At 45.6% G+C, this 12,264-nt stretch overlaps 1 protein-coding gene across 1 annotated transcript in view; it reads right to left on the bottom strand.

Annotated features, from left to right (window-relative positions):
* The window catches only part of SIDT1 (SID1 transmembrane family member 1), a gene marked incomplete at both ends in the record, with an annotated part of 40,075 nt that overhangs the window by 5,140 nt on the left and 22,671 nt on the right, over positions 1-12,264 (bottom strand). Inside the window, 10 exons of the mRNA XM_079541587.1 lie at positions 413-521; positions 1,874-2,010; positions 2,564-2,681; positions 3,411-3,534; positions 4,118-4,191; positions 5,190-5,256; positions 6,364-6,437; positions 6,871-7,019; positions 8,479-8,550; positions 11,830-11,873. Of these exons, the coding sequence (XP_079397713.1) occupies positions 413-521; positions 1,874-2,010; positions 2,564-2,681; positions 3,411-3,534; positions 4,118-4,191; positions 5,190-5,256; positions 6,364-6,437; positions 6,871-7,019; positions 8,479-8,550; positions 11,830-11,873 (968 nt within the window). The remainder of the gene's footprint in view (positions 1-412; positions 522-1,873; positions 2,011-2,563; positions 2,682-3,410; positions 3,535-4,117; positions 4,192-5,189; positions 5,257-6,363; positions 6,438-6,870; positions 7,020-8,478; positions 8,551-11,829; positions 11,874-12,264) is intronic.

The raw sequence follows: 12,264 nt of genomic DNA, 5'->3' as shown, positions 1-12,264 counted from the left end.
CCCCAGCTTCTCCACCACTGCTCAATCATTTCAAAGAATGGGAGCTGCTGCCAGTTACCTGAGTCAGGGCCATCTGAGGCAGACAGGAGCAGAAGAGGAAGGAGAAACATGTTTGTAAGCAGAGTGCATGAGCCAGGCTCCCCACCAGACCTTCTCTTCCCTCCCCACCTAGCACACCCTTCTGGAGCACAGCTCAAGAGACAGCAAATTGGTCCTGCTGATTCCCATTTCCTGCCACAGCAGGAAAACTTCAGAGACCAGGAAAAGCTTCAGGTGAGGGAGAGGAAAGGATAACCCCAAACACAAGTGCAGGCCACAGGACTGGCCTTACAGTTCTACACAAGGCCACAGAGGTGATTTGCAAAGATTCCATCAAGAAGCACCCACAAAACAGTTTGGTTGTGACACTTACCCATCTTGAAGCGGCCCATGTAGTAGATCTGGGTGCTGAGGGCCAGCGAGGCCAAAACATGGATCAGTGAGAAAATGACCCAAAACCACATGTCGTTTTTCCCGAACACCTGAAAGCAGAGATGTATTGGAGAAAGAAAAAAAGGAAAAACCCTGGGCATGTTACCAGCAGGCTGCTCCTTTTCTTTCCTGTATCACCACAGAGCATTAGACAATCCTACTGAACACTGAAGAGAAGCCCCTATTAACTTCCAAGTCAAAAATCAAGTCTACAAATCCAAACAGAGACGAGGAAAGCAAGAGGAGCTTAGCACTTCTGGAGAATAAGCCACTACTTCTGCATGTCCCTTCAGATAAGGCTGATGACCTTGAAGGACCGCAGCTGGCTCAAGAAGCAAAAACACCGGGACCCCTAAGCCAGGCAAGCTCTCCCTGCAGAGCGAGGCAGCAGCCCCCTGGCCAAGAGAGAAATTTTACACAGGCAGTCAGGGAGCCAACCACTGCTTCAGCAAGTGCACTGTGGCAAACCCAGAAGTACAAAGTATTTCTATTATAACCTTTTTGTTTATTTAAGGACTGGAAGCGAATTACCAACCCAAGGTAATGCTGTGTTAAAACTTTAGTATTTCCATTATACATTGAAGAGTTCAAAAACTCTAGTCTGCTGACAGGCTACAACTATGCACTCCCCTCCTCTGGGGCCACAGAAGGTGCTTGAACTTCTCAATTTGCATGGGGGGAAAAAGTAAGCAGAGAAGCCTTCTCTTTATGAATGGAGAAAGAGGCACATACAGCTTAGAATCCCCACTCTATAACCTGAAAACATCTCTCAACAAAATATTCACCATCCCATAATAGAAGTCCAGCAGTTTGAACCTAGGCATGCAAACCTAGGATCACAGAAGGACTTGGGGTGGAAAGAACCTTAAAGCCCACCTAGTTCCAATCCCCTGCTGATAGCAGAGCTGCCACCACTACATCAGGCTGCCCACAGGCCCATCCAACCTGGCCTTGAACACCTTCAGGGATTGGAAGTGCCCATCAAGCAGAGTAACAAGAAATTCTTGGAAATTCTCAAGTTTACCAGCTATTCCTTAATGCCTTATCCCACAGTCTCCTACCTGCAAGAGATCAATTGCTATTCAGTGCTACTGTAGGACAGAGAGGTAACAGTCTGCTGAGGCCTAGCCAGTAGTTCAAAGCAAGAATTCAACAGATTTTGCCTGGTTACTGCTGAATGTAACAGTCCTCCAACTGGAGAGAAGCAAATTGTAGAAAGAGGCACAAGCAACCAGGCTGTGAGGATAGCTGTCTTAGAAAGGAGAAAAAAAAAAAATAATAATAGAGTACTAGGAATGCGAGTACAAGTAGCTGCTTAACAGCTTATTGAGCTCTGACGCTTTCCCTGGTCTCTCCACGCATTTCCTCCCCAGAGAAAAAGGCAGATAAGAGGAAGCCATACCACTCCAAGGACAGCGAGGCAGATGACCACAGCAAACGAGGCATAGGCAGAGTAGGCACTAGCATTGATGTCTGGGTGGCGGGTCTGGTAGAGCTTAAGCATGCAAAGTCCTGCAATCATGTACATGAAGGAGGTGTCTGTGGAAGGAGCACAATAGAAATAGTGAAGACAGGTGCCAGCAGGCTGAGAAAGCTGCTCAAAGCACATACAGTGAAGCTATGCTACATCGTACAGCAGCTTGCGCTTTGCTACCCTGCAGTACATCTGTGCTCCTGGGCAACAAAGACAATAAAAAGGCATCAGGGCACAGAAAAGGGCAGGAAATTACAGAATGATTGAGACTGGATGGGACCTCTTGAGATGATCTGATTCAGTTCCTCTGCTCAAGCAAGGTCAGCTGTGACAGGGCTGTCAAGGGCCATGCCCTGTCAGGCTTTCAGTATGTCTCCACAGGAAACTGCAAACTCCAAGCAATCCATTCCAATCTATGCCCACCCTTCCAGTTTTTTTTTTTTAAAAAGCATTCTCCTGTCTTTGAATGGAGCTTCCTTTTTTCATCCAAAGATTCACTGTCTTCTGATCAAGCCTGGAAGCTTTGCAAGAGTAGAAAGGTGAGAAATACTTGTAACTCTGCAGAAGACAGAGATGGCAAATCCTTCTTCAAGCACAAAAGATGGCAACTTGGCTTACCAAACTGGAAATTAGAGTAATTGGGGCAGACATGGTAGCAGGCACTGAGCACCCCTTCCATCATCAGAGCAATGCCCATAGCATAGAAGAGCCCAAAATGCTTTGGGATCCCATAATCCTAGAAGAGAACAGAGGCAGACAGAAGGCACCTTCACTCTTCTGATCACAAGAGAGCTTCCACTCTTTTGTTACCTCAACCCTCCTAAGCCCCCACACTTGTCCTTCAGCCCACATGTAATTGGATCATACTGCAGAGCTGGCTGAATCCACTAGCAACAAATCCAAAATAATTACACAGAAACTTCTGGTCTGAAGACCTCAGTATCTTGGAACTGATGTCTTGAGACCAAAAAAATCCCACTGCAACACCACATTTAGAAGGATGTTAACTAACCAGGCCGCACTTTTCACAAGCCCCGTTAGAAACATGTTTAGCTTTTAGTACAAAGGAGCCTCCTCCTCTGTAGAAAGCAGATGGTCCTCTCCACTGCCTGCTTCATCATCACAGGACAAAGCAAGGGTCCAGGCGTGCTCCCATCCAGCTCATCTGCGCCAGATCTTCCACAGTGAACAATGGAAGAAGAGCTACAGGAGTCATTCCTTAGCTCATCTCTCTGTCTTTGTGAGACTAGACTGGGCAACAACAGCAACACAGACACACCACAAGCAGCAAAGTGGTGGAGTAGTACTTGAGAATGTGTTCCACCTCCATCTTTTGTCAGGGGGAAAAAAAAAGAGGATTTCATCCTCCAGCAAGGAGTGCAAACTGAAAACCACTGTGCATTACCCTTGTTGTTCCCATGCCACCCTCCCTCCCACCACTGGTCCCATGCAACCATGTACCCACTAGGGTATAGACATCTTTCATCTCCATGGCCCGACGGTGGAGAATGTCTCTGCGCAACACAATGAGGAGAAAGAGAAAGCCCAGCAGCATGTGGCCCACATTGCTAAGGATGTTGTTGAAGGCACTGCAGGGAAAAAGAGGGTTTAAGACAAGAGCATCACAGAAGCAGGAAGGTGAACCCCAGGCCACAATAAACTGAATTCATCTAGTTCCCCACCACCATCCTCCACTTCAGCAGCTGCCAAACACCTGCCAGTTTTACACAGTGGAGGACAATTTCAGGCTGAGTACTTCTTCATCTGCTTCAACTGATTTAACACTTTCTCTGTGAGATTCCCAACTCTGGGTTCTCTTTGCACTCCAATGTTACGGTAGAAAAATGCTGCACTGAAAGGACTATTCTGAATTGCTTTTCAGAGCTGCTTCTCTTTGAATACATGCGAAAGCATCCAAAAGAGTACATAAGCCCACTACTGATGGCAAGCAGTTTTGCTGGGGCAAACCTGGTGCCACATAAGCCTGGATGCACATCTTACTGCAACAGAAAGCCACTGCTGAGCTCAACTGAAAGCTCGGGGGGGCTCTGCTCAGAGCCCTAAACTCTCAGTATTCTTTTCAGTGTGGTTGCTGTGAACCCAGTAAGGAAAAAACCCTGCCTAGGCACAGCATGAGGCACAAGGCAATAATGCAGTGACTGCAGGACTCACCTCAGCACCCCAAGTGGATGAGCACACAGAAAGTTGTAGTAGCAGATGTCCTGATTGCCTGTCACATTCACTACCTGGACAGAGTGGATACGGGAGAGCTGATGTTAGTGAATCCTCTCTGTTTGAATGTCTTTGCATCATGCATGCACTGTGTTTAGACAAGTTTGATGTACCACACTGCAGATACAGCACCTGAGGGCTACAACTCTGCAGTCACTACAGCCTGCAAACAGCTTTTCAGAAACCACTGCAGCTTAGAGCCCACAGGGTCCTGAAAAGCAGCAAAGCTAGTAACAGCAGCTTAGGGTGCTTCAAACAGGACATGTGGCTGAGCCCTTGACTGCTTTGAAACTCAGCTGGTCTTTTTGTTCTCTTTGCCTAGTTTAAATGCTCGGGGCAGAGCAGGGACCACCTGCCACTGTTCCAGAAGAAAGTCAATGTGTAGAAGTGAAATCGGTTTGGAAGGATGGAAAGATGTATGTAGGGACCTGGAGGCAGCCCAGCAGTAGGACTGCCATAAGGGAGTACTGACATCTGAAAATGAAGATTTTATGAGTAAGAGTCAAGACGTTGCCACAGGCCACAGACCTGACAGCACTCCTTACAGAAAACATACTTTGTGTTTGCATCCTCCAACAAAACAACAAGGGTGAAAAGTAGGTCTGCTTGCAAATCTCTGACTAACAGCTCAGGGCTATGGAAAACAAAACAGAAAAGAACACTCATATAATAGCAAACTGCATTTGCTTTCAGCAGATCCCCAGAGAGGATAGCAGGTTCCTCCTGACTGCAAAATAAAACAGGCCCCAAATGAGGATTAGGAAAACAGAGGAGAGGGAATCTGCAGTCTCTGCTTTCCAGGCAGAAGCAGCAGAAACAAGCTCAGAAAGCTGAGCCAAGCTAGCAGAGTGATCAGAATCTGGTACAGAAAACAGCTAAAGTAATCTGCCCTTCAGAGACACAGCAGGATCCCCAAGTCATCCCGATTTTACTGCAACTGTCATTCCTGTTCCAGAGTAGGTTCAAAGGCAAGATGACACCAAATGCTGGTGACAGCCGCAGGTTGACGCACCGTCTGGTAGGTGATGACAAGCTGGATGACTGGCAGGGCATAAAACACTGCAATGGTGATGATGTTCCTGTAGAGAGAAGGTAAGAGCAGTAGTTACAGCATTATTAGCACACACCCATCTCAGAGCCTTACAGTGCAGGTGGAGAAGTTTGTACACCCTGTTGCCTAAGGGCATACACCCTTCTCTCCCAGCTGCAGCTTTATAGCAGCTGAGATTACAATCCTCCTGAAGTAGAAGAAAAATGCACTAATGCAAACAGGAGGCAAATAGCAAGAACACAAGAAGGGTCAGGATGCTAACCACAAGCTTTTATATTTGAGTAGCTAATAAAAAAAAAAAAAAAAAGATTTGTGTTGGAAGGACCTTAAAGATAACCTCATTCCATACCCCTTGCCAGAGGCAGGGACATCTCCTTCTAGATCAGGCTGCCCAAGGCCCCATCCATCCTGACCCTGAACACCTTCAGAGATGGAGCATCCACAGCTTCTCTGGGCAACCTATGCCAGTGCCTCACCACCCTCTGAGTTAAGAGCTTCTACCCAGTGTCTAATCTAAACTTCAATCTACCCTTAGTACAAAGGGTAACTGTTTTAAACTATCACTACACTCCTGATAGAGCCCTCTCCAGCTTTCCTGCAGTCCTCCTTTAGGTACTAGGAGGCCACAACGAAGTCTCCCTGGACTCTTGCTTCTTTGCACTGAACACAAATCTCTTTTGCTCCAGCCCTCTGACCACCTTCATGGCCCTTCTCTGGACCAACTCAAACAGATTCAGAGTCACATTTCTTGTGCTGGGAACCCCTCCCTGCAATACTCCAGGTGAGGTATCACAAGAGCAGAACAGAGGAGGACAATCATCTCCCTCAAACTGCTGTCCACACTTAAATTCCTCCTTCCCCAGTATGTTTCAGCACATTGCTTATTACCACACTTTAAAAAGCTAATGAAAACCAGTAACTATTGCCAGGATCACATATGTATCAGCCCACAAATATCCTCATTCGAGGTACGTGGGATCTGCAGTGACTGCTTAGAACAGAGTGTAACAGGACAGCTGAAAGAATATCCTTCAAACTAAACTGTGGTTCAAAAGAAGAGCATGTGGACATAGCTGGAGAGCTTTCAACTAGAGACTAGGTCCCAAGATCAGGCCTTACCAGTTTGTCTTCTTACCAAAAATAGATTTTGTATTTTTTGCTGACAATTCTTCTGTCCTTCCTGGACAAGTCTGACAGATAGAGGAACACCTAAAACATTAATGGGAAAAGAAAGAGGGAAGAAAACAAACAAACAACAAAAAACACCAGAAAAGAACTAGTGAGAAAGCCAGTAGAAAAATCTCAATGTAGTTATAAGACATGCATCTTGAGTCACTACTCCTACTGAATATCCAGTTACCATTGCACATTATTTTCTCCCTAGGCTGTCCCACCTCCTTATACTTTCTTGGACACACTTGGATTCCTCCTCCTTTCTCAACTGTTCCTAACACATTCTGATTTTCCACATGAAGTCACTCACTTCAGCAGTATGCTTAGCACATCAGGAAAACTTCTCAGACTCTGAAAGAACACTAAGAAGCACATTCATCTCTATTAGATGAAATCCAGCAGAGCTAAGTGGAAAGTTAAAACCCACGGAGAGTGACTGGTGTTGGTCCTGGCCATGTGCCAGCCATACCTTTGTGCGGATGACATTTTTATCGCTTTCAATCTCTGGCATGGTGTCGAAGTCGCTCTCTTCCTCCACAGAGCTGTCTGTGTCAGAGCCTCCTGGTGGCCCATGCTCAGGGGAAGAAAACTGCCTTCCACCACTGGAGCTAGACTCATCTGGAGCAGGGCAAGAAGAAGGAAAAAAACAAACAAACAAAACAGGCAGGGTAAAGGCTAAATCCCTCCAAACACAATAAGAAAGGTGCCCAGATACCAGCAACAATACACTGGGAAAAGCTGATATGGTCATTTCAAGGAAGAAACTTCTTCCTAGTCACAAACCACACAGTTTTGCTCTACTACTTTTCATCTCTAGTGTTTTCTGCTCTTTACTGGCCTTGGCTCTGAAAACCAGAAGTCTGAGACCAGCCTTACAGCTCTAGAAAAAGCAGCAGGCTGCTCAGAGATCAGGAACACGCTGACCTAGTTAATCTCCAGATTTTACATAAGCTTTAGGTCTCAGCCTTTCTAAACATACTGTAGAACAAAGACAAAAAAGGAAGAAAGTTGAATTTTCACAGGAAGCAAAGCATCAGCTTTACTCCCACTGCACACACAGTATTGGTCACCCGCAGGCTAGAGGGATATACTCACATTTCCAACTCGCTGGCTGAGCTTCCAGCCACTCCTTGCCCAGACTAGAATGAGCAGAACACAATCTTCCTCCTCATCTCCCAAATGCTTTTAAAGCATTTCAGGGGTTGAGGGAAGAGAAAATTAACCCTCAACTCTTTTCCATGACTTAGTTCCTCCTGAATTTTTCCCCAAACTTCATGAAGCTTCAGTTTTGTGTTTCTTCATTGAGTGTTCAGAGACATCCCACCTTCACAGCCCAATATCTGGGTCCCCAAGCTGTCAAATCCAAAAGATTACAACTCAAAAATCCACAGCATTGAACTGTTCACTACCAGTCCCTCCACAGTAGGGGAAACAGTTCCAAGGAGACTAAGAAATACTCTGGCAAAGGAAGGGATTTACCATCATCCCAGATTAGCAGGGATTTTTTTCCCCCCCTCTTCTGCCAATGCAGAGTTCACCTATTAAACAGCATGATATTATCTCCCTGCTAATGAAAACACTGGACCACAAGGAACTCTTGTCACTGTCCTGTCTACCTGCACACAAGCATTAAGCCTTCCAGTGAAGAAGCATGCTTGGGTCTAAAAACAGGCTCCATGAACTCATTACCAGGTCTGAGAAACTTGCTTGGAAGAAACCTTTTGCAAGTCCCTAGTCAGCCTGCCTGAAGCAGGACTACCATCAACGCTTGTCTGATGACTGCGGCTTTGTCTAGCTGAGTCTCAGTGATGGAGTCTCTCTGAAAAGCTATTCCAGATTTCTGCCATTTTTTGGTGGACATTTCCCTGCCTTTTCCCCTACTCTTGAAGTACAAACAGGACATGCCCAAACTGCTTCCTCCCGTGCCACCCATTTTAAAACACTTGCAAGCAGCTACTGAAGTAGCTTGTAACTTTATTCCCTTCTGGCCTTAAAGCACCAAATAATTGCAAATCTGTGCCTTCCCCTGTCCCAGACAGGGCCCTCCCTCTGTCTCCAGTACTAGAAGACACAGTACCAATAGCACCATAGCTGCTTCCTTCAGGTGTGCTGGCTGTGATGGGATGCGAAGATGTCATAATCCCAGATCCTGCAACAGAAACAGACCCAGAAGAGCCAGTTAGCTTCACTGTAGTGCTTCAAAACATCTCTTAGGTGAACGCAAATAACTTGAAGAGCTGGAGAGGCTTGGAAAAAGCAGCATTTCTCCAAGCAGACTACACTGTCTCCCTCTAGAGTACACCATATGAAGGGGAAACCCTTGCTTTGCAATATGAAAGACTCATTTCTTCCAGTCTCCTCCCAGAGACTGTCAGTCTGATTCACAAAAGCATAAGTATCCAGCACACAGCAGAGATCACATTACAGGGCTGCAAAACTCGGCAGATTATAGAGCAAGTCCCATGGTATTCAGAGCACCCTTACGAGTTTCCTATTCTTCTCTTCCTTGTATATTGGTCTACTCAAATAACATTACCTCCAGTTAGACCTGCAAAAATCAGTCTTTGGCAAGACAGCTGCCACAGAGTTTTTACTGAGTAAGGAGAAAGAAAAACGTTCCACGCTAAAAGTGCTTGTGATCTTGTGTTGGTGACAAGAGAGACATGTCTTTGAGGACTGACAAATCTCCACCTCCCTCCCACACACCTGAAGCCAGACAGGTTACACTGGGACTTCTCTCTCTTGGCTCTACGCTCCTTTTTGTCTGGTGCCTGTTTGATCCTTGTGACAGGGCTTAGCTGCTGAATTAACAGCAAACAGTACAAACACAGCATGCTGAACACCCTCACACAGGGATCAAACCTCTCTCTTTCCAGAAGGAAAGGAGCAAGAGCAGTGACAACAGGACTGCACCTTCCTCTGGTGGTAAGCAACAAGACTGGACCTGTTCCTTGTAAAGCGTCACAACAGCATTGTGCCAGTCAGCAGCAAAGTGGTACAGGACACGGCTCAGTTTTAAATTACTGCAGCCTTCCTCAGCCTGGCATTCCCAAACCATGTCTCCAGCTTCCTGGTATCTGACTTCTTCCATACTGACAGGCACATCAGACTCCTCTCTCCAGATGCCAGCTCCAGGCACTTCTGTAACATCTCACATGGGTTTTCATAACACTTCAATTAACAACATAACAAATTAGCCCCAAAACCTGCTGCTGCTCAAGCCTTATTCCTCAGCAGGTGAGCTCCCACATAGCAATGACATTAAAGTTTTAAGTCTAAATCACTCCTTTCCTTCAGCACGTTTTCTGCTCATTGTGCTGAGGGCAAGCACTTGATCACCATTTCAACTTTTTTTTTAATCAATGCAACAAACAGCTAAGAGGATCATCTAAAGTGGGCAATGTGGCACAGACTAAGCACCCAAGAAAACAATAGGATATGCTGCAGTCACCCCACAATACATCCATTCACTTCTGAGCTGGGACATACTCATTGGAGGCAAAAGAAGGTACACCTTCTGCTCCTATTCTGCTGTGCAACACTCCATCTCTTGCAACACAGCTACCCTGCTGCTTCAAAGTCATTTTGAAATACAGATTACTGGGAAGAGTGCAAGAAAAGCATTTTTCCAGTGTTCACAGCACTGAGACACATGCAAACTTCCTACTCTGATCATTCCTGTTCCACAAAGATGCTCCATTCTTACATTGGAGCAAGCTTTTTCCTCTCAAATGATGCATCAATCTTCTCTCCTGAATATCTCAGAATGGCTTGGTTTGGAAGGGACCTCAAAGCTCACAGAGTTCTAAACCCCAGCCATGGGCAGGGTCGCCACCCACTAAATCAGGCTGCCCAGCACCTACCCAACCTGGCATTGACTACCTCCTGTATGGAGGCATCCACAACTTCTCTGGACAACTCATTCCAGTGCCTCACTGCTCTCTCAGTGAAAAAGTTTTCCCCTGACATCAATCTCCCAATAAAAGATCCAAATCTGGACAAAGCAAGCACACCAGGGAGAAAATGCAGCCTGCCGTGTCCCTGCCAGTCACTTCAGACTCCACTCACCCTGTAATTTCAGTCCCACTTCCCAGAAGGAAAGTGAGTCAGCAAAGTAAATGCAGCACACTAGGTGCAGTTCCTCCAGCTATTGTCTCCATCTGGTAGTGATGATGGGGAAGGAGACAGAAGGCATCTCACCAAATTAAAAAAAAAAAAAAAAAAAAAAAGTTAACCACAAATGCCAGGCATTGGACTGGTGGCAGGAGCAAAACGGACACACTGAGTCCCAGAGTATTCAAAGACATTAGATAGATTAAGAATTCTCAGTTTCTTGGTGGGGGAAGAAAAAGGAAAAGGGACTGATGGAAAAGACAGGAGCTAGGGCTACCATGGAGGAAAATGAATTCCAGTGGTTGGAAGAGAAGAAAATTCAGAGCAAGCCAGCATGTCATGGACGACCTGAAGGACAGGGCAAATATGAGCTATCAGTTCATATGCATCAGTTAGACATGCTCTGAAAGGACACAGCTGAGAAAGAAAGAGCTTCCCCAGACTCCTCAGCAAATGCCCTTCACACTGTTCCATAGCCCCAAGACCTGCTGTTGTGTCACAACAGGATCCATCCCCATGACATTCAAACGTTTTTAAAGCACTAATGCTAAGTAATGCTAAGTAGAAGATACGGGAGACTGAAGAAGCTTCAAGCTCTTGCTGCCAGATCATAAAGTCCTCCCATTCCCCAGGAGAGAAGTACAAGTGTTGATGCTTCTTTACCTCCAGACTTTGAATACTTTGAACTATTTTTAAGGCACAAAATATTTAAACAAAATAAAACAACCGGCCTCCCACACTTTGCCAGGAAGCAGAAGCCCCTAGCGCCCCCCATCCACATGACAGAAATTACCATCTTTCACCAGCAGCCTCTCAGACGCAGCCATGGTTTTGCAACACAGAAATCCACAGGATGTAGAAATGTGGGTGCAGCATAAAGCAAACAGAATCCAATACCAAAGTAAATAACACAGACAACACTAACAGTATTAATCATTCATTTACTGTTCTCTGCAAATCCCAATTAAAAACAAATTTAAATGAAAAAGTGAAGAGAAAGAGAGACTCTGTACTTAACCCAGGCAGAGGAAATCCTAAAGAATAAGAGCTGGGGAAAAAAACAAACAAACAAAAAAACACCAGAAAAGCAGAAATTGAAGTGCAAGTATCCAGACCATTATTTGGTGCAGCCTGCTTCAAATTGCTTTCCTTGTAAGGGCAGAGAGGAATCTAATATCTCAGCAGCACCAGAGATTGTATGGTGCATGACCAAGGAAGGAAGAAGAGTTGAAAGGAGAAAATACTTGACAGACTGCCTGTTTCTTGGTATGCCTAAGATCTATCTTGCTCACCTAACACAGAAAAGAGAGCTTACCATTCTCAGGACTCAATCTCTCAGCTGAAGCCTTCCTCCAAACCCTGAAAATAAGCAGACAGCACTCATGAGACAGGCAACTAATGCCATTGCCAGTCAGCCAGATTATCAGGATCATCAGCCAAAATGGTGTAAGCATTAAAACCAGAGGATAACAACAAAAACCCAAAAAAAGAAGAAAAAAGCAAAGACTAGACTAGACATGATTGCCATGACTGCTCACTGTCTAACTCTCCAAATTCTAAAGTAACAGAATTTTCCTTCTTTAGATATGCACCACAGGCAGGACAATTAGTTACAGGATCACTTCATCCTACACTGCTCACTATACTGAGAGAGACTCCCAGGCCACCTTCCCAAACCCAACTGTCCCACTCAACGGACTGAACACATGAGAAACCACTGAAGTGAAAGGTGGCAGGAGCTAGAGCCATG

The sequence above is a fragment of the Tetrao urogallus genome (genome assembly GCF_951394365.1).
Source record: "Tetrao urogallus genome assembly, chromosome: 1".
Classification (NCBI taxonomy): Eukaryota; Metazoa; Chordata; class Aves; order Galliformes; family Phasianidae; genus Tetrao; species Tetrao urogallus.
The sequence above is the reverse complement of the archived record's forward strand: the minus strand, read 5'-3'. Positions and strand labels throughout refer to the sequence as shown.